The sequence below is a fragment of the Artibeus jamaicensis genome, unplaced genomic scaffold (assembly GCF_021234435.1).
Source record: "Artibeus jamaicensis isolate MK-2021 breed Jamaican fruit bat unplaced genomic scaffold, CSHL_Jam_final contig_793, whole genome shotgun sequence".
In the NCBI taxonomy this organism is placed as follows: Eukaryota; Metazoa; Chordata; class Mammalia; order Chiroptera; family Phyllostomidae; genus Artibeus; species Artibeus jamaicensis.
In genome coordinates this window covers 6,152,880-6,175,638 of record NW_026521975.1, presented here as the reverse complement: position 1 = coordinate 6,175,638, position 22,759 = coordinate 6,152,880, and the positions used below count along the sequence as shown (strand labels likewise).

The 22,759-nt window shown below is 34.6% G+C and overlaps 1 protein-coding gene across 6 annotated transcripts in view; it reads left to right on the top strand.

The window, feature by feature from the left end:
* CDK8 (cyclin dependent kinase 8) overlaps window positions 1–22,759 on the top strand; it is a 141,114-nt gene that overhangs the window by 56,222 nt on the left and 62,133 nt on the right. For 5 of the 6 annotated variants that reach the window (XM_037137134.2, XM_037137135.2, XM_037137132.2 and 2 more), the window contains exons 2-3: window positions 10,837–10,912; window positions 21,585–21,695. In XM_037137134.2, the coding sequence (XP_036993029.1) occupies window positions 10,837–10,912; window positions 21,585–21,695 (187 nt within the window). Of the gene's footprint in view, window positions 1–4,779; window positions 4,934–10,836; window positions 10,913–21,584; window positions 21,696–22,759 lie in introns of all 6 variants that reach the window. The other variant, XM_037137136.2, reaches the window with a different exon arrangement.

Genomic DNA, 22,759 nt, shown 5'->3' with positions numbered 1-22,759 from the left:
TTGCTTCCGCAAATAGGTATCTGACCGCTCAGGGTGGTGGTTACAAAGGAAATTTCTTAAAATAAGACAACAGTGAAGTTTGCTCCATCATTTGAATCTTTCCTTCATGAATGATTTCTCTGTAGCATGTGATGCTGTTTTACCCACAGTAGAACTTCTTTCAAAATTAGAATTAGTCCTCTCAAAACCTGCTACTGCTTTCTCAACTAAGTTTAGGTAGTATCCTAAATCTTTTGTTGTCATTTCAACAATCTGCACAGCATCTTCACCAGGAGTAGATTCCATCTCAAGAAACCAACTTTCTTTACTCATGCACAAGAAGCAACTACTCTGCTAAAGTTTTATCTTGAGATAGCAGCAACTCAATCACATATTCAGGCTCTGCTGCTAATTCTGTTTCTCTTGCTATTTTCACATTAGTTACTTCTACACTGAAGTCTTTGACTCTCAAAGTCATTTTTGAGTCTTGGAATCAAACTCCTGCTAATGTTGATATCTTGACATCTTCCCATGAATCAGAAATGTTCTTTTTAAAAAAAATTATTTTTAGCCCTGGCTGGTGTAGCTCAGTGGATTGAGTGGGGGCCGGCGAACCAGACAATGGTGGTTCGATTCCCAGTCAGGGCACATGGCTGGGTTGCAGGCCAGTTCCCTGCAGGGGACCCATGAGAGGCAACTGTACATTGATGTTTCTCTCCCTCTCTCCTTCCCTTCCCCTCTAAGGATAAATAAATAAAATCTTTAAAAAATAATAAATATAAAATAAAATCAGCAATTTACAGAAAAATTATTTGTTTTTAGAGAGAAGGGAAGAAAGGGAGAAACATTGATGTGTGAGAGAAACATTGATTGGTTGCCTTTTGCATGCCCCATCTGGGGGCCTGAGCTGCAACCTAGGCAGGTGCCCTGACCAGGGATTGAACTGGTGACCCTTCAGGTTGCAGGCTGGCACTCAGTCCAGTGAGCCACACTAGCACAGGCTGGTGGCTATCTTGATAGAGAATTTAGAAGGTAGATTAAGGGGGAAAGACAGTTTCAGAGTGTTTTAATAGTGCATCAGCCTTAGTATTATTTATTCACAATAACACTTGGAGTATAAAGGGATGGGCAAAAGTAGGTTTACAGTTGTGAATATGTGAAACAATTTATTCTGTTTTATTTATTGTGTTAATTATTATTATTAACCTACTTTTGCTGACCCTTGTATATAACACATGAACATTTAAAGAATATTAAGGTATATGCATATGCCTGATGTGAATATACTTTTAAGAAAAAAATGTTTGAGGCCAACTAGAAATAAATTAGGCATACATTTGAAATAAAAAAGGCCTACCATTTGGGAGAAAAATATTACTATACATTTTCTGTTTTTTACTGTTGCTCATTTCTTCTAGCATAAATATGAGTGAGAAAAAAATTATTATAAATGACCAATGTTAAAATATCGTTCTTGAAGTCAAGAAGCAGTTCTTTAGAGAGTCGTGTTCAGAAAATGACACTTGGGAAAATGATTTTAAGAAAGATTGATAAGCAATTTACTTTGATGGAAAAACACCCACATTCAGTGATATGTGGTCACGTCAGTGTAATCTTGTAACTGAACAGACAGGAAAGGACGAAGAGTTTTAACCTTCGGGGTTAGAAATATTTTTTAAAGTTCTGCACAGTTGTTTCTGCAAACAAGGTAAAAATGAGTTTGAAGTATGAGAACTAAGAAATTGAGCCTGAGTTTTATCAGATAATGCAAATGAGAGATACTCGTTGCTAGCTTTATAAGAAGCTTTAGACATTCTTAAGCTTGGCATCTGGAGCTGACAAGAAACTTGAACGTAAGTCAAGTTGGATCTCTGGTTCATTGCTGTATCTCAGGGACTGTAACAGTGCCAAGCACAGGAACTCTCCCCAAATTGCCAAGAAATCCCTTCAAATTGAGAGTTAGTAGTTCTAATAATCTTTTTAAATAAGCTTATGTCATTAACCATAAAGTTATTTGTTGGAATGATCAACAGAGTAGAACATACTAATATGAGAAAGGTTTTGTATGGCTAGCTAGAATGTGCTCTATAATCAGAGTTTGCTTGATTTAAATGAAAAGAAATGTTTCAATTTGCTTTAATGCATTGCAAGTTTATAAGATAATTGGGTTTAATGAATGATAGAGGCCACCAGGAATGTACCTATAATAATGCCTATTAGCCTGCTGTAGCAAGGGAGAACACACCTCGCTAGGTACTCTGAGGTGTCTTTAGTAAGAGGAAGTGGGCAAGGGCTTCATCAGGAATGAGCTCGGGCCAAGTGAGTCTAAGGAAAAAGTAGGGAAGTAGCCTGGATTGAATGTTGTCATAAAATGGTGTTGGTTTGGTGATTTATCTCAGCATTCTGTTCAAGAGTAGGAGGAGTGAAGAAGAGCTGAGACTCCTTGGTAAGGATGCCATACGAAAAAAAATTTTTTTTCAGTCATTTTGTAGCTGTTGTATGGCCTTGGGAAAAACTGTATTTTCTATTTTCCTTTCTCCTAGCCTTTCCAGTCATCTGTTAGGGATATTATAATCTGATTATCAGTGGGCCCTATTTTCCCTTTCTCAGTCCCTCTTTTTAGCCAGGTCCAGCCATTCAGGACTATCATTCAATGAAATCCAGATCTTCACTGTTGCCAGAATTCCACTCACTGATCAGGAGACTATTCGGAAAACCTCATGTGTTGTTGGTCTAAAGTCAGTTCTTTATGTATACTTTTTGTTATTGTAAGGTCAGTTATTGAATCATCTGAAACAAAAGTGGCTGTGTTGTTTAAAACTTTAGAGGTCACATTTAAGCACTATTACACTGACAGATGGCGAGACATTAGTAACAGAATTTTAATCTACTTTTAAAGGCAAGAGCCAAGGTCTCATGTATGGTTTTGGTGTAGACAGAAACTCCTAGGTTTGACATCAAAGGGGTTGTTTGTCCTATTTACTATTTTTAGTTTACTGTTTTAAAGAGTTTCTTGGAAGTTAAGTGTAATTGCCCAGAACTAGAGTGAGCTGAGTTGCACCTAAAAGGAAGTGGCTGTCATCTCAACATACTGTAGTGAAATCATGAGCAAGTCGTAGCCAGGTATTGGACTCATACAGGGAATGACTAGGGGATGCAAAGAGCAATACTGTGAGTATCATTTTTAGAGATAACATGTGCCTGTGAATAATTCAGAAGTTTAAACCAGCAGAAAGGGAAGAGAAGAGTTTGGGAGAAAAATAAGAGCATGTAGATTAAAGCATGATGATCTTTGATTCTGGCCATTTAGATCTTGTCCATGGGTCCTGGATGGAAGCTTGATCGTGCTGCTTGATTTGATGGTCTTGGGGAGAAGGCGTGTTATTCTCTTAAGTCATCTTTTGGAGGATTCCTAGGAATCCTCAGTTTGAGGTCTCTGGCTTGAACAGTCTTCCCAAAATTTGATGATCTATTGTGTCATTGTAATTAAGAGCTATGCATCCAAGGAGTTTCACTCCTGTTTTAATTCTTAACAGAATATGTCAAGGTCATTTCCATGGGTTCAAGTGCAGTCTTTTCCTAATGATGCTTCAAAGATAGTCACCTAATCTAAGAGCATGTAGAGCTCATTAACTAGCAAGGAAGAAAGTGTTTTCTATTAGCGAGAAGGTTGAACAGCTCTGGAAAATTAACCAGAATTATTAGAATGGAAGAGAATGGCTCTTCTATTGAAGTATAGTGCACAATTAATTTATAAGGATTCAGTCACTGATTACTCAGGGAGTTAGAATATAGTGTGAACAGCAAGGACTTGAACAAACCTGCATGGACTTTTGATTCCTACCATCAACTTTACTATGCCTGCACCTGACTGACAGGAATATTAACACCTAAAACCAAAAATCAACTTAAAACAGGTACTGTATCAGTTTTTGTATATGAGCATGAGCCTGCCTCTTCTTAAAGTATGCAATCACTGAACACATGTACACAAATGTATTTTATTTGTATTTAATCTATAAAGACTGAACTTTCTGATTTGTCATGTAAATGGATTTGGAGAGAACAGAGTTTTTACCATAGAAAATTAAAAGATATTTTAGGTGTAAAAGACTTGTTAGTTTTATTATTTTGATTTTGGGACCTGGTTCACAAAAGGCAAAATCAAGAAGAATTTTAAATAATATAATACATCAACTTTAGTCATGGTATCCAAAGGTCAGGCATAGATCCAGGCAATATTTGACAATACAGCAATAAAAACAATAATTATTAAGACCTTTAATCTTTTAGAATAAATACATTTTATCAAAAATTATTTAAAATCTCATTAAAGTCCAATAGTATATTTAAGACTTTTTTCCTAGTTTAGAATATTAATATCATTAAAAATACCAAAGGTATCACACTAAAGCAAGTCAGACTGTTCAGTTCACATCTCTATAGCATTGGGGCCAGACTGGTTTATTATCTTGCATAATTACTGAGATTTCATTCTGTGTTCCAACATTTTCACAGATCTTTTCCCCTCAGTAACTATTGTATCTCAGCATACAATAACAGTTCCTTATACCTGCTTCCCAATTATAACACAATAAAGATAATGAAATCTTAAATTTGACACATTAGCCTTTATGTAATTTACGGTTTTTACTACATAACTAAGCACAGTGGTTAACTGAGCTGTTTTTCCTTGCCCAAAGAATTGACTTTTTCTCTGAAGGAAGCTGTGCACTGGTTTACATTCTGGTGCAAGCTCTTTGATCTGGCTGACTATTCCATAATGTTTTCCTATTGTAGCAGGTGATGATGTAACCTTCCAGAACAGACCCTCACACAGAGCTTAAACTCCACACTACAGCTGTTGACAATGGAATCAGCACTTCATGATTGCATACAGAGCAGAGCTAGTTTAGAACTTCAGCTTCTGAAACTACTCTTGAGAAGTACAAAGGTATCCTGATTCCTGATCTTTTCTGTTTTTAAAATTATTTTTATTGAGATAGAATTGACATAACATTGTGCAAGTATAAGGTGTACAGTGTATTGATTTGATAAATTTATATATTGCAATATGAGTACCATCACACTGTTGGCTAACATCTCTCTTACATCATGTGGTTATATTCTTGTCCATATATGGTGGGAACATTTAAGATATTGTCGTTTTGCAACTTGGAAATTTAAAATACAGTATTGTTGTGTGTACTATACTGTGCATTCAGTCTTCAGGACTTATTTCTCTACTAGAGGCAAGTTTATACCCTTAAACAACATTTTCCCAATATTTCCATGCCCCAGCTCCTGGTAACCACCAGTCTACTCTCTGGCTTTACAAGTTTGGCTTTCTTTTTTAGATTCCACATGTAAGTGATAAACAGTACTTGTCTTTCAATTTTATTTATCTCCCTTAGCGTAACACTGTCAAGGTCCAATCATGCCGTTACAAATGACAGGGTTTTCTTTTTTCTTGTGGCTGGGTAATATTGATTCTTTATGAGTGACCTGTTACCTCTCCACGGGGAGCTTGTAAAATCTCTTGGTCCACACTTTTTCTGAAATGTCTAAATAATGTGTGGTTCTATTTTCATCCATTTGTATTGGGAACTCCTTTCAACTCTTCATTTTTCCAAATCCTGCCCTTCAGTTTGGGAAGCTTCCTTGAATTACTTTATAAATTTTCTTTCTTTTTTCTTTTTTCCCTGGAATTCCTAATTTGAATATTGGGTTTCATGAACCGGTTCTCTAATTTTTCTATTTTTCTTTCACATTTCTCTTATTTTGTTTTATTGCTCTATTTTCTAGGATAGCTCTACAACTTTATCTTTTCATCTGGCCAATTGTAGTTTTAGAGTTAGCTTGTACTCTCACTTCTCTGCTTTTGAAGGATTTTGCTGTGTAAATCTAATCTGTTTTCCTCTCTCTTCACTGTCAGTTTTTTTAGTTTTCTTTCTTTTAATTATTAACCACTGTTTATCCACTTCCTAGTTTCCAAATTTTTATGCTATCTTCTCTCCCATTTTTTATCTTTATGTTTTTAAAAAATTTCCTTTACCTTAGTTTTAGTAGGTTTTTAGGAGACATGTGAAGTTTAATATGTGTGCTCAGTACTCCATTTTACCAAAACACTACTTGGTTTTTAGCCATTCCTCTATAGCCATTTTACATATTCTTTCTTGTTAAAAATTTTTTTATTGAGTACCTACCATATGCCAGACTGGAGACCGGAGATAATAGCAGTAGATAAAAATAAAAGACAAAAAGTCATATTATTATGAAACTTACTTTAGTAACTTTTTTAATTTAAATTTTTTTCAATTCCAATGTACAGTCAATATATTATATTAGTTTCAGGTGTGGTTATACAATCATATTCTTTACCAAGTTTCCCCCCATATTTCCACTACCCACCTGGCACCACGCACAGTCATTACAGTGTTACCGACTCTGTTCCCCGTGCTGCACTTTATGGGCCCCGACTGTTAAGTAACTGCCAATTTATAACACATCCTAATCCCTTCATCTTTTTTACCCAGGCCTTCACCATTTCGTATTTTCATTTTACTCTTCCCATCTGATAGGAACGCAAATGTTCATTATGGTTCCATCGTCTTCTTTTTGGTTTCTTACATAACAGACGTTCTTTCATCTTTTTTTTAATGTGATATTTTCTCGTCATACTTACTTGTTTTGTATACTTACTAAAGTGAATGAAGTACATGTACTCTCTACACCTCTTTTTGGAGATAGCTGGCATGAAAGGTCCCTCCCTTATCACCCCTGCCGGTTTCTAAAATCTCATCTGTCCTTAGGGCTGTCCGCAGGTGTCAGTGATAAACTGCTGCTGCAACTCTTTGCTGTTCTCTGAGCATGGCAGACTCTTTCTGTGTCTTTTTCTGTTCATGCTGTTCCCACTTCCTGGGATGTCTTGCTTAACTGATTTTTCTCCCTAACCCCTTTCTCCTTTTCTAATAAAGTTTTGAAGTCTTAAGAATCTCTGCTTAAATAGACTCTTTCTGAAGCTTTCTTTCATCTTGGTTCAACCCTTCAAGGTATAGATGATCAGCCCTTCTATTTATAGTATTTAGAACACTATGTTGCAGTTATTTATATAATCTGACTACGAGATCATTACAGAAACTAGGGAACAAATCCTTTTCATCTCCACTGTGCTTATTTTTACTAAAAAGTGACTGTGCGGATGGATAGATAAATAAATGTGCTTTGTAAACCACAGAGCACTACATTTTGGTGGTAATTGTGTTGGGTGATATTTAAAAGGAGGTTGCCTTTTGATAATCAGACATCGTTTGTACCCTCCTGACACCACACACAGTTCTTACACTGTTACTGCCTGTTCCCTGTGCTGTCCTCATCAGTGGAGCGCTGCGCACACCCTCTTGGGTTGTGTTGATGAACAAATTGATAGTCAGCTAGTGTTTTGGGGCCCAGATTCTGACTGCATATTTTCTGTGCATTAAACCTGCTGTTGTATAACTCACTTTGAATTTGTTCCAACTAATTTGTTGAAATAATTTTAATTAATTACAAATGCCAGTGCTAAGAATATCCAAAATTTATATATTGAGTCAAAACAGTAGTTTCCCTGATTGTAGGTGCTCCTCACCAGTCCGTCAGTGTGGAGGAGAGTTTACAATGTACAGCACAGTGTTTTTGTGCTTGGACAGTGTGATGCTACAGAGAAATTATTCTTTTGTCATTGCTCAGCTCAGTCATCATAGTCTTAATTCTTAATTGCCTTTTGTATTATTTCATTTTCTTTTTTTCCAGTTCCCTTGGATTATTAGTGTCTTTGTAACTGGCTTCTTCAGAGCTCATTGATGACTAAAATATTAGCCATATCTCATGCATTACAAATGAAATAATCATGTTTTTGTTATTTTACTGTCTGGTTGTGAAGAAGTTGTGTATTGAAATATAATCATTCTTATTTTTAAAAAATAAAGTTTTTGTTATATTCTATTACCTTTCTTTCTAGTAACTTAATTTATAAAATATAAAACATGTAATTACTTGAGATGGGGGAGAGGACTGATCATAGATTAGACTGTGTTTTTTTTAGTTCATTGAGAAGAAATTTTCATGTAGCAACTTGGCCATTTTTAAATGAGAAAAAGTTGGGAGCTATTATTAAGGAAGAGAATGAGTAAATCTTTGGCTTAATTTATTTCCCTTTCTACCACTGCCTTTTTCTATGGAGGACTCTAAACAGATAAAACAAGAATCTATTTATCCCTGGGTTAACAATCTGGTTAAAACTAATACAATATCTATGAAAGTGTCTAGCAGACTTTTATTTTGATCCCAAGTTCATTTTATTTTTGTGTCACTCTCTTTAACTTCTTTAAGTCTTTCAGAACTCATTTAGACTTAGTGAACATTAAATACAGATACTCTTACTGTACTTTTAATATGAGTGCCCATGCTGCTTATTAGAAAATATATTAAAAAGTCATTGTCACAAAAAAAATGTTTTTCCAGAAAAATAATGTAGTTGTGATTTGTTTTCCCAAGTAAGGTTTGGGTGTAAAGTATGTTGTAAAAACAAAGATAAAGCTGTGTAGGTTTTAATAATCATTTAAAATAATAAAGTAAAAGGCCCGCCTGGCTAGTTCAGCTAGTTCAGTCGGTAGAGCACAAGACTCTTGAAATATAAAGTATTAAATAAACTTAAATGAATTGATTTTATAAGGAGTCATTTATTTGCTCAAATATTTGCTCTATTCAGATCTACCATTTCTGCCCTTCCTTTAGTCTGTGACCTCATTTTCAACATCAAAAAACATGAAAGCCATTAAAACGAGAAATCCTTCAGTTTTCTGCTTCTGAGCAGACTTTTCTGCACCTGACTCTGGCCTTTCCTCTGTCACCTTTCTTCCCATTACAATGGGAGTATTTCTCTTTCTTGCCCTGAACCTAATTTCTCCTCAGTGTTTCATTCTTTGTTCTCTTAATTTTTTTTTCTCCTGCATCAGCAGCTTTTTTCCCTTTGGGTTCTTTCTTTCAGTACTTAACATACTCAAGTTTCTTCCATCAAAAACAAAAAGTAATTCTTTAACCCCTTACATTTCTCCAGCTATTACCTTATTTTCTCTAATTCAAAGAATTATCTACACTTATTGTCTCAATTTACTTGTGCCCCATTCATTCCATAGTCTTCTGCACTGTAGACTCTGCCACTGTATCACTGCAACTATTTTAGCCTAGTCCACTATCCAGTCATGACATCATTGCTAAATTCAGTGGACTCTTCTTTGTCCACCTTTTACTAGACTTCTCTGCAGCTTTCGATACTACTTTCTTTCTGTCCCTCTTTTTTAAATTTTTACCTGAAGATATGTTCATTGATTTTTTTTTAGAGTAAGAAGAAAGGGGTAGGAGGAGAGAGAGAGAAATATTGATCAGTTGCCTCCCGTGTGTGCCCCTACTAGGGATTGAACCTGAAATCTTTTGGTGTGCAAGATGGCATTCCAACCACCTGAGTCACCTGATCAGGGCTTCTTTTTGCCTCTTTTGAAAATCTTTTTCTTGCTGGTTCTTCTCTTTGGTTTCATCTCATCTACTCCCATGCCTTGGATTACTATGTATTTGCTGATTACAGTAAATTGGTGTCCTCAGCTTTCTCTTGAGCTTTAGATGTGTTTAGTCAGCTTGCCACCAGTACTGAGGTATCTTACAATGACCCAAATTCAACTTATGCAAAATGGAACGATTATCTTCCTGTTTCCTTCTGCTGTGTTTCTTACTCCAGTGCATAGTGTTGTCAGTAACCTGTATTTCATTTTCCTTGACCCTTTTTTCTTCCTTATCTCCAGTGTTTAATCACCGAGTGCTATTGGTTTTACTTTACATCTGTCCTATCTTACTGTGTATAGCAACCGCCATTCTATAGTAGCCACCATCTCTCACCTGAGAAAGTTTAATACTGTTTACTTTTAACTGGTTTCTCTGCCTCCTATTCTCATTTTCTCTCCATAAGCATTCAAAAGACAGTTTAAGATATTTTCCTCAAAGTAAAATATAATTAATATTTACCTGTTAAGAAATCTTTAATGGAGTGCTTCCTGTTGTTGTTAGAGTAAAAAGACTTTTAGGTTCTGATTCCCAGTTATATCCCCTGCCTTCATCTTCAGTTGTTCACTTTATCTGTTTCTTCCTCAGGTGGTTTTCTCTCACCTCATTTGCCATCACACTGTTTCCCCTCTTAACTTACATGCATATACTCTCTGTGTTGTGCTTGCCCTGTCATAGTACTTTCCATTTTTTTAATTACAGTAGGTTATTTATCTAGTCCAGTAGATACAGAAAGCTTAAAAGCAGGAACTCTGTTGTATCCGGGTATATAGTCAGTTCTGGATTACATAGTAAGTGCTTAATATACACATGTTGAGTGAATCTATTTGAAGGTGTCTGGAGAAGTGAGGACTATGCCATGTTTTAAATTATAACCATTTTGTACTTCAGTGATTCATTCTTTCTATTTTTGATCTACTAATATGCGAATGGGTTTTAGAAAGCAAGTTTTATATTATGTATGTGTGTATTGTGCATATTGGAGTGGAAAGAACCTATTATGGGGAAGTCAGAAACTCCATTCTTTTCTCCCAAGGAACTGTGGAGCCACAGACAAATCTTATTCCTTTGAATCCCATCAAATAATGGGATCGGATTAGATTGTCTAAAAAGGGTTTTCCTGTGTGACATTTTGAATATATGTAAGAGGTGTCAAATGTATATATTAAATATGGGATTTATATTTATTTATATTTTATTTTATTAAAAATGCGCATACATTTTAGATTCACCTATATATTAAAATAACTTTGTTTTTTACAGGAAAGATGATAAAGACTATGCTTTAAAACAAATAGAAGGAACCGGGATCTCTATGTCGGCGTGTAGAGAAATAGCAGTAAGTGAAGCTCTTTTTATCGTCATTGTTACCAACTGACTTACGTAGTCAGTTATGTGGGTCTCTGAGTTGTGTTTTGCACATACACACATTCATTGAAAATCAGTATTTTCATATCAACTATCTATAAAAAATATATTTGCTTTATAAAAGAGAAGTAAAGATGACATGTAGATCTAACAAAAATTTCCATATAACTTCATTTTACTGGGATTAAATCAGTCTCAGCTGTTTATGTAAATATGTATTTTCACAGTAAATGTCCCTAAATAATTAAGGTTTCAGTTTTATTATTTTGTCTAATGTAATACAAGTGGTATATTCATATAAAATTAATATTTCTATTTTAATGCGATTGTTACTTTATAAATTTAAAATGAAGTTGTGTTATTTGATTTTTACTGTATCTGTCTATTTATTTGAGTACATAAAAATATATGCCTTTTCCTTTTGGAAGCACAGCTTTCCATATGGTATTACAATCTCATTTTAATTTCCAAGGAAAATATTCTTTATGTTTAGTCCATTACTAAATAATTATCTGTACAACTAAACTGAGTATTACTCCCATGAGATTTTGCTTCTGTTTTTAGTATTGTAAAACTATGGGGCCAAATTTGTCTTTAATTTAAATAATTTTATGACTTAATTTAAATAACTGTGCTCCTTTAACAGATTCTCTACCATAGGGGTTTTAACTAGCAATCATTTATTGTGTATCATGTTGACAGAATCTAGAGTAGGTAGAAATAAAGACACAGAACATATCAGGGTCCCTGGCCATAAGTAATTACACGCTGATGAGGAAAGAGACTAATAAATCTTATCATAAGAACAGTGTGCCAAGGACTATGACAGAGATATGTAAAGAACGGGAGAAGAGTATACCTCTCAATCACAGAGCCAAGGAGGATTCTAATCTGGGAGGACGTGTAACAGTTACGAACATGAGGGAAGCGTGGGGTGAGGTAGAGGGCATTCTTAACCAGAGGTAGGCCAGGTTGGAAATTGTGTTGAACTTAATTGATGAATTTTTTAAACTTTCAAATGTTGAGGCAAAATATCTGTACATTTTTAGTTCTTTAACAGCTATTAGTCTATGTATTCTAGTCAGTTTTAAAGAACTAAAATTCATTCAACTGTGATAGTGATGTTGGAAGTCACGATAGTAATTACTTTTGGAGGTGACAGGGAGTGGCAAGAAGTGGGGACAAGGTCGTTTTCAGAATGCTGGCAATGTTCTTTTTCTTGATCTTACTCAGAGTTTGGTTATGAGTTTAATATGTGAAAACTCACCGAGCTGTGCACCCATGGTTCAGTGCTTTTCTCTATGTTTGTTAGATTTCAACCAAAAGTTTTAAAAACAAACAGAATTCCATTGATTTCAGGAACAGATACTCTTATCTTCATGTTTATATTGATAAGTGTAAATTCAGTTTAAGCACAGAAAGGACTACGAAAGCTTATTTTTTAATACTTCTTTTTAAGGATTTTTTATTTTTAGAGAGAGAGGGAGGGAGGGAGAAAGAGATGAAGAGAAACCTCAATGTGTGGTTGCCTCTCATGTGCCCTGTTGTGGGGTCATGGCCCACAGCCCGGGCATGTTCCCTGACTGGGAATAGAACCAGTGACCCTTTGGTTCCCAGGCAGGTGCTCAATCCATTGAGCCACACCAGCCAGGGTCAAAAGCTTATTTTAATGTACCTGATTGTGGTTCTTCAACCTAAGATGAACAGAAATTTTTAATTTTGGTAAAGTCTAATTTACAAATTTTTCCTTTTATAACTATTATTTTTGGTGTGTCTGGCTGAATAAATCTTTATTGATCCTTTGATTGTGAAGCTGTTTCTCTGTTTTCTTCTAAAAGCTTGTATAGTTTTAGCTTTATTTTCTAGTGTACGATTAAATTTAGTTTGTGGTATGATGTAGGGTTTGAGGCTCTCTTTCTCTCATTCTGTATGAATATACAATCGTTTTTTGAAAAGATTATTCCTGTTGAATTCCTTTGGTACTTTCATAGAAAACTAAATGGCTTTGTAAGTAGGGGACCAATTCTGGGCTCTGTGTTGTTCCATATATCTCTTTGTTTTTTTGCCAATACCAGATTGCTCTAGTGTTATAGCAAGGCTGGACATAAGGCCATATAAAGCCACCAGCTTTATTCTTCTGTTTCAGGATTGTCTGACCTTTGCATTACTACATTAAATTTTTAATCCGTTACTCTATTTCTAATTCTAAAAAATCCTTGCTGGGATTATGATTTGGATCAATTCAAAGAATTGACATCTAAATAATATTAAAACTTTCAAGCCATGAATCTAAAAAACAACTTTTAGATTGTTGTTTAAAATACAACTTTCCATTTTTTTTTTATTTTATTTTTTTTATTTTTTTTATTGATTATGCCATTACATTTGCTCTATTCCCCCCTCCATTCCCCTCCACCCTGTATACCCCTCCCTCACCATTTCCCCCTTTAGTTCATGAACACGTGTCTCAAGTCCTTTAGATTCTATATTTCCCATACTATTCTTGCCCCCCATCTATTTTCTATCTACTGTCTATGCTACTTATTTTCTGTACCTTCTCCCCCCTTCCCCTCCTCCCACTCCCCTGTTGCTAACCCTCCTTGAGATCTTCATTTCTATGGTTCTGCTCCTGATCTAGCTGTCCTCTTAGTTTGCTTTGTTTTAGGTGTGGTTCTTAATAACTGTGAGACAACTTTCCATTTTTTAAGATTTTATTTTAGTGTTTTTTAGTTTTGTTAAATTAATTCCTAGGCACTTCGTGTTTTCTGACACTATTGTATGTGGAATTATTTTTAGATGTTCATTTTCTATTTGTGTGCTTCTGTGTTCAGAATAGCATTGGTTTTTAATATTACTAGATATTTGTTTATATATAGGTGGGCAGAAGTATGTATACAGTTAGTATGAAAAATAGTACAATAATTAATAATGATACAAGAATAAACTGTGTTTTGCATAATCACAACTGTAACCTACTTTTGCCCACCCCTGTATAGTACAAACCTAAATTCACTGGTAGGTTTTGGTGATATCTTGGGATTTTCTACATAAGTAATTATGTTATCTGTGAATAAAAATTGTTTTACTTCTTTTCATCTTTAGGCTTTTAATTTTTTTCTTTCTTTTGTTGCACTGGCCTAAGGCCTTTCATACAATGTTGAATAGCAGTGAGTGGACCTCTGTGACTTGTTTCCATTCTTGGGGGCAAGTGGTTTTCAGTGTTTCACCATCAAATAAAATTCTAACTATAGGCTTTTTATAGATGCCATTAATCAGGTTTAGGATATTGCTTCTATTTTTTCATAAATGGTATTGAGTTTTATCAGATGCTTTCTGTGTTGTTAAAGAGTTCTAAGTCTATGAGTTTGAATGATTATCTAATTATCTTTCTTGTAATGTCTTTGTCTTTGGTAGGAAGATCATACTGTCCTCATGAAACAAGTTAGGGAGCATTTTTCCATTCTTTATTTTCTGACAGTTTCTATATGATGGTAAATGTGTGATTATTGTTCACCAACCAGTGTTATGTTCTTAGTAGAGATGGAGCTCCTCAGATTTCACATTTCATCTTGTGTTTGATAAGTTGTGTTTTTACCTGATTTCTACATTTTATTTAAGTTATTGAATTCATTAGCATAAACTTGTGCATAGTAGTCCCTTTTATCTTTTCACATCTGTAGCTTCTTTAGTGATATCCCTGTTTCATTGCAGATTTGCTCATTTGTGTTTTCTGTCTGTATCACAGATTTCTGCTCTTACCTTTATCATTTTCTTTTGTTTATTCTTACATTTTCTTTTTATTTTCTTAATGTATAACCTTCAGTCATGAATTTTTACTCTATTCTTTTCTAATATAACCAATGAAAACTATAAATTTTTCTATAAATTTTAGAGTGTTTTTTTACATTCCAAAAATTTTATTGTTTTAATTATTATTCAGTACAAAATATTTCAAATTTTCTTTGTGCTTTATCTTTTATTCATGAGTTACTTAAAAATGTATTGTTTAATTTTTAAATATGTGAGTCTTTCTAGATAATTATTGTTGTTGATCACTAATTTATTTTGTGGTCTGAGAAAAGACACCCTGGTTATGTTTAAGAGATACATACTGAAATATTTATAGATGAAATCATGCAATACCAGGAATTAACTTCAAAGTAATTACAGTTAAGGTGGGAAGAGAGGGTTTGAATATAGATAAAGTGGTACAGGCTGTGAGTGGATTATGGTATATGGGGAATTGCTTTACTATATTATTTTATTTACTTTACAATTTCCATAATAAAAAATTAAAAAGAAAAATTCATTTCCTGTGCCAAGCCTTAGACCTTTCTCTCTTTCATTTATGAAATCTCCCTCAGAGAAGTCCTCTTTTCCCACCACTCGCCTCCATTATTCTCTTAGGATCCATACCTAATTTTTTTCATAGCGCATATTACAAATTATAAGGTGTTTCTTCTTGTTTATTTGTTTGCCTTCTCTTTGTTGTTCTACCCCCACTACATGATAACACATTTCTTCACCCGTGTATGCTAAATCGGCAGTCTTTGTAAGTAAGTATAAAAGGAAGGGAGGAAGAATAGAACCCCGAGAATGTCTACCAAAGTTAAGAGCATTGCATCCTCACTGCAAGTGGTTTGTTTTTGTGTTTCCAGACTTCCCTGTGGACTGGAATTATTGACCATACTGCTTTTCCAAACTGCGCTGGAGTGGACCCTCCAGATTCCAAGACGCAGCCTTGTAGTTGAGATAGGGAACCTGCGGGATCTAGTTTCTGAAGCTCACGTCTACTTTAACCTGAGCACCTTGAGTTTTTGTTTTTGTTTTAAGTCCTCACCCAAGGATATTTTTTTCCATTGCTTATAGAGAGAGAGGAAAGGAGAGAGATAGAGAAAGAAACATCAATCGGTTGCTTTCTTGTACTCACCCCAAACAGGGATTGAACCTGTAACCTGGGTAGATGCCCTGGCTGGGAAATGAACCAGCTGCTTTTGGTGTGCGGGATGATGCTCCAACCACTGAGCCACACCGGCTAGGGTGCACCTCATTTTTAAAAATCAATTTGGCAGAATTCTATTGAAGAAAAGTTTTCACAGCTTTTTTCAAAATTGAAATAAATTTGGAATAATTCTCCTTATGCTTTTGGAGTAATTAAAATTTTTATTTATGATTTGAGAGACAGGAAGGGTGAGGGGAGAGAAATAGAAAAAAACAACAATTTGTTGTTCCACTTATTTATGCATTCATTGGTTGATTCTTGTATGTGCCCTGACCAGAGATTGAACCCACAAACTTGGCATATCGAGACAACACCCTAATCAACTGAACTACCTGGCCAGGGCCACTATTATAGTAATTTTAACTCAACTATTATACTTATGGCATAAATTTAGAATTATTGTTTTTGTTTTGTTCTAAAGTTTTTGATATTAGAAATCAATGCCATTTTGAAACTATTACTGGTTTTATTAAACTAATTTCTAATTCTCTGCTGTCAGTGATATTGACAAGATATAGTTTTAAATATTATTAAATTTTTATTTATTTATACTTCAAAAGTTCAGATCGTGTGGCATTTTGGCACAATTGGAATGAATTAAGTTTATTATAAATGATGTACCAAAATATTTATATTTTCAGCAGTGATCTTAGTACTCAGAATATTATCAGATTTTATTCCCAGTAGAATTAGAAAAACTTAGGTAGTTTCTGTGATGGAAACCATTGGATAAATTTATTTAAACCTTTTCTTTGAATATTTTTAACACAAAATCTTCTAAAGGGCAAAAAATAACTTATAAAATGTTAAGAAATAAGCATTTATATACTATGGGCTCTCTGTATGGGTGATGAAATGCTAAAGTTCTATTCACCGAATATGGAAACTGTGGAACACTCCTACGGTGTTTGAGTCCCAAGTTCACAGTACTGCAAGTATTGCTTGTGGTTAAAACCCAGGCTAGATTACCTATTCTGGCTTTACCTGTTAACTAAGACCCAAAGCAAGTTACTTAATTTCTGTGTTTTAGTTTCCTCATTGTAAAATAAGAATAATGATAATATCTCATAGAGTTATAGTGAGAAGCTTAGAACATTTCACCAGATGTCTGTCGTTCATTCAGATATTTGCCAGGTACTTAATACACACCTCTGCCAGGTTCCAGGCAGTATACTAGAAGCCAGCAGGGCACCTGCAACCAAGACTCAGCGCCTGCCATTGTTCAGTTCACAGCCTACTATGTATTTATAACATCCCTGTGTGGATTGTAAAGAGAGCTAGTCCCCCTGGGTATTAGGTTTTAGGAGGTATTGGTATTAACCATAGAGTATCGGGTTTGTATTTTAAAAAGTTTATTTTTAAAGCATTTAAATCCTGATTCTAACCATTACCTAGGACTGTGATCTTCAGCAAAATTTTTAATCCCCTTTTACCACTATTTCCTCATCCATAAAATAGAAGTACAGTAATCCCCTTTTATCCATAGAGGATATGTTCCCCCACTGGATGCCTGAAAACACCGATGGTACTGAGGCCTGTATGCTGTGCAGTTGACCCTTGAATAACACAGAGGTTAGGGGTAACCTTCCTCCTTCCTGCACAATTGAAAATTCAGACATAACTTTTGACTCTCCAAAAACTTAATAGTCTACTGGTAACCAGAAACCTTAACAATAACATAAATAATGGATTGATGCATATTTTAATGTGCTATATGTATTATATACTGTATTCTTACAATAAAGTAAGCTAGAGAAAACAAAATGTTATTAAGAAAATCATAATGAAGAGAAAATACATTTACAGCATTTATTTAAAAAACCCATGTATAAGTGAACCCATGTAGTTCAAACTCATGTTGTTTAAGTATCACTTGTACTTTTTTTCTATATATATACATAAAGTATGATAAAATTTAACTTAAAAATTAGGCACAGTAAGAGATTAACAACAATAACTAATAGCAAAATAGAACAGTTATGACAATATACTGTAACAAAAGCTGTGTAAATGGCTTTGGGGGCATTATTTAGTGAAATAAAGGTTACCTGAACACAGGCATGGTGACACCATGACAGTGGATCTGATAACTGAGACAGTTACTAAGTGACTAATGGGTGGGGAATGGATGCAGTGTGAATATGTTGCACAAGGGGTATGATTCACATTCCAGCCCGGACAGTGCAAAATTTCAGCATGCTACTTAGAATGGCATGCAATTTAAACTTATGAATTGTTTATTTCTGGCTTTTTCCATTTAATATGTTCAGATCTCAGTTGACAGTAGGTAACCTAAACCGCAGAAAGTGAAACCACAGATAAGGAAGGACTACTGACATATAAACACAAATTCCACAGAGTGATTCATGATTGAGATAATATATGTCATATGTTTAGTACCATATGTGGAAGAGCGTAAGAAAATAGTTGCTGCTTTTTAATTTTTTCTAATACAAGAGCTAAAATTCTTCTTAGAGGTGAAATTGAGGCGATATCAAAGAATTGCTTTATATATAGGCTTTTAATAATTGGAGAGAATGTTTGCCAAAGCTTTAGATTTTGTTTATGTTCATTTCTACCCTGCCACTTTCCAAAAAGGACTTGAAACAGCTGCCTAGCCAAGAAATGTGTTCCAGTTGTGAGGTAATGGAGCAAACACTGACCCAGAACTGAGATGAATTTAGCACTAGGTTTAGCTCTGTCAGCCAGCTGCATGATCTGGGTGACTCTGAAGTCTAGGCTTTCCTTATCAGATTCTTTGCCTTGCATATTAAATAGGATATGGTTACTATTAGATACTGGTCTTTAGGTTTCTGAGGATTTGTATGTAATCTCTAAAGTCTAATAAGTTTGAAATTATATTTTAAAAGCAGAAATATATAAGTTCAATTTAATCTTTCTTCTGAATAAAATAAGTATCACTTTCTGGAGAATAATTGTTACTATAAGTGACTTAATATACAGTCTATTCATAGTCCTTTTCTTTGCTGAATTTATTTTAGAGTCTGATATTTTAACTTCACATTTATATTCTTTTTCTGGTAGTAATGTTCTTATTAACATTACTAATAATGAATATTATTAGCATTACTAATTATTAACATTACTAATAATGAAGAACATTATTAGTAATGTTCTTCAGTAAAGTTACTGAAGTCTTAGGTTCTAAGTCCTTATTATTCTCACATGGCTGTTTTGGAACACATTTGGAAGGCACTGTGTAGGTTAGTTTTAAGTGATAAAAATATATCAGGCTTTGTGAGGAATTTTTTCCTTGTCATTATTGGTATTATTTGTGTTTTTGCCAGGTGGGATGGAAGTACTTTTTACCTGATGGATTATTAGGGGCACTTTGGTTATTAAATGGAGATAAAATAAGGAAACAAAAGACTTTAAATAGAAGAATGGCCTTCTGTTAAGGACATTTAACCTTTCTTATCTCCTACTAGGAGATAAGAAAGGTTAAAGCCATGAAAATGTGTTTTACTTGGATGCTTCTTTTTATATAAATTCTATATTATTATCTGGAAAAGGTTACAAAATTTTAATCAACTTACTATATAATTTAAATGGCTGAAAAAAATAGATACTATGTCTCACAAAGTTATAGATCTTACTCTCACTGATGTTTGGTATTAATGAATATAGTGTTTTCTAATGTTGCAATTAGTACATTTAACAAAAATAACAAGCTGAAGATTTGTTTGAAGTTCAGTTGTTTTGTGATGTCAAAACATAGACAACTAGCAGAATGAGAGAGAATATTTGTAAATCATATATCTGCTAAGGGATTAATACCTGGACTGTATAAGGAATTACAGCTCAACAACAACAGCAACAAAAACCAAAAGGACTTTAAGAAAGATTTCTCTAAAGAAGGCATACAAATGATCAATAAGCACATGAATAGATGCTCAACATCATTAGCTATTAGAAAAATGCAAATCAAAACCATAATGAAACACTACTTCATACCGATTAGGATTTGGCTGTTAAAGAAAATTAAGTGTGATGAGAATGTGGAGAAGTTGGAACCCTCATAAATTGCTGATAGGAATATAAAATGGTTCAGCCTCTGAAAACCATTGTGGTGGTTTCTCCAAAAGTTAAACATAGAACTATCATATGATGCAGCAGTTTCACTTCTAGGCATACCAGGTCTGTCCAGAAAAAGCCCAGCCATTGTTACTATAACAAGAACAGTTTTTACAACATCATTGTAACCTGGCAGCCAAGGAGAGTGGACGAGCACACATGCGTGAACAATGACAACTACATTGTACTAGTCAGTGGGAGCAGTAGAGCTGTTGAGTAAGCAATAGAGCTGTTGAGTGAGCTTGTGTACTGTGTGGCTGTTGCATTCAAAATGAGCAAGTAGAGCAATTAATCCGCATCAGATTTTGCATTAAGCTTGAACGTTCCTCTGTGGAAACTCTGGATGATTAAGAAGGCTGCAGCTATGGGCAGCTGGTGATTGGAAGCTTTATCACCACAATGTGCCTGCTCATGCATCACGTCTTGTGCAAGGATTTTTGGTGAAACATCAAATCACCCAGGTGACTTGGCCCCCTGCCCAAATTGGGTGCCCTGTGACTTCTGGCTTTTCCCAAAACTAAAATCACCTTTGAAAAAGAAGAGATTTCAGACCGTTGATGAGATTCAGAAAAGTAGAATGGGGGAGCTAGTGGTGATTTGGAAAACCATGTGACATCCCAAGGTGCCTCTTTTGAAGGGAACTGAGGCATCATTGTCCTATGTACAGTGCTTATTGTATCTTGTATATTTTTCAATAAATGTGTCTATTTTTTATATTATGTGGCTGGATACCTTCTGGATAGACCTTCGTATATCTAAAACAATTGAAAGCAGCAGACTCAGATACCTGTGCACCAATGTTCATAGCAGCAGTATTCTCAACAGTAGCCAAAACATGGAAACAACTTACATGCATCAGCAGATGAATGGATAAACAAAATGTGCTGCATACATACATAGGGATGTATTAGACAGTAAAAAGGCATGAAATTCTGACTCATGCTACAACATAGATAAATCTGGAAGACATTATACTGAGTAATATCCGGGCACAAAAAGACAGATATTGTATACTGTTAATTCTTCTTACACGAGGTACCTAAAATACGCAAGTTCACTGAACCAGAAAGTAGAATAGAGATTATCAATAGCCAAGAGGTAAGAAAATGGGAAGTTATTGCTTAATGGGTACCAAGTTTCTGTTTAGGATAATGAAAAAGTTCTAAAATGGCTAGTGGGGGTGGCTGCATAATATTGTGAGTGTACACAATACTGATGAATTATACACTTAAAAATTATGAAAATGTGAGTTTTTGTGTTTCGTATATTTTCCCACAATAAACAATAACAACCAAGATAGATTTATTCCAATATTACCTTTTCAGTATCTTTTTCTTCTCCCCAGACTTTTTTTCTTCATTTATCACTGAAGCACCTGTGTGGACATCTCAAAACTGTGTGGGGACTTACCAGATTTTAGGATTGAACATGATTAGATTTTAGGATTTTAGGATTGGTTTTACATTGCCTTTGAATTACAAATGGTGTAGGTTTTTTCAAACATTTTTATGGCAAAGATTTTTAATGGATTTCCTTTGTTTTCCAGTTACTTCGAGAACTTAAGCATCCAAATGTCATCTCTCTTCAGAAGGTGTTTCTGTCTCATGCTGATAGGAAAGTATGGCTTCTGTTTGACTACGCTGAACATGACCTCTGGGTAAGGTGAATTGCTGGTAGACATGGAACCGCGAGTTTTCGTCCGGGGTAGTAAGAGTAGCCAAAAACAATTTTAGGAGCTAATCTTACTCTGAGGTTTATATTTTAAAATAAAAATAACACGATAGAATGTGGTTTACATATCACCAAGGCTAAAGTATTTTTGCTTTGTATTATTTTTTTAATCTTATTAGTGTGACCTTTGTATTGGGATGGCCAAAAATTCCATATTTTTTCCCCATGAGCTAAAAGACACATAGACACATTTTTTATTTTCACCAATAACTTTATGATTTGGATATTTTGAGAATGTTGGCTATCTCCCACATGGTATAACATTGATTACTCTCAATTAATGTCTCGATTTGATCACTATCAACATCAACTTGTCTGCCTGACCACAGAGCATCGTCCAGTGAGAAATCTCCAGCACAAAACTTCACACACCACTTTTGATATGTTCAATCAGTCACAGCACCTTGTCTATATACTACACAAATCTTTTCTTTTTCATTTCATTTGTGTTTTTACCTTTCTTGAAATAATAAAGCATAAGAATGCCAAAAATGTTGCGTATTTTCTTCCATTGTCATATTAAAGTGGCTACACACAAATTCACCTATTTTTATAAGTTTTTTTAATGCATGCTGATATTACAGCTGTCACAATACAGTCTAACAAAATTGTTTCAAATGAAGCTAGAGACAACTGAGCACTGCTAGACCCATCTTATGGGGGCGGGGGGAGACAAAAAACCAAACTTTGTAGCCAAACCAGTAACACATTACAGAAAGCAGTAGAATCTGAGGAGTATGAACAGCTACTCAGTATTGTTACTTAGCTATTCATTTTTGATAAAATAAGAAATTAACTGTGATAATGTTTGCTATAACAGTTAAAAGCAGCATATTTCCTTTTATTCTGTAGTGTGAAGGAATATAAAATGAGAAGGTGGTCTCCTTGTAGGAAAACAGATACGTTATATTTGGAAGACTAGACTGAGATCTATTAGTTCTGTTATTTGTCATGTGACATTAACCAAGTCTCTTAATGGCTGTGAAGCTG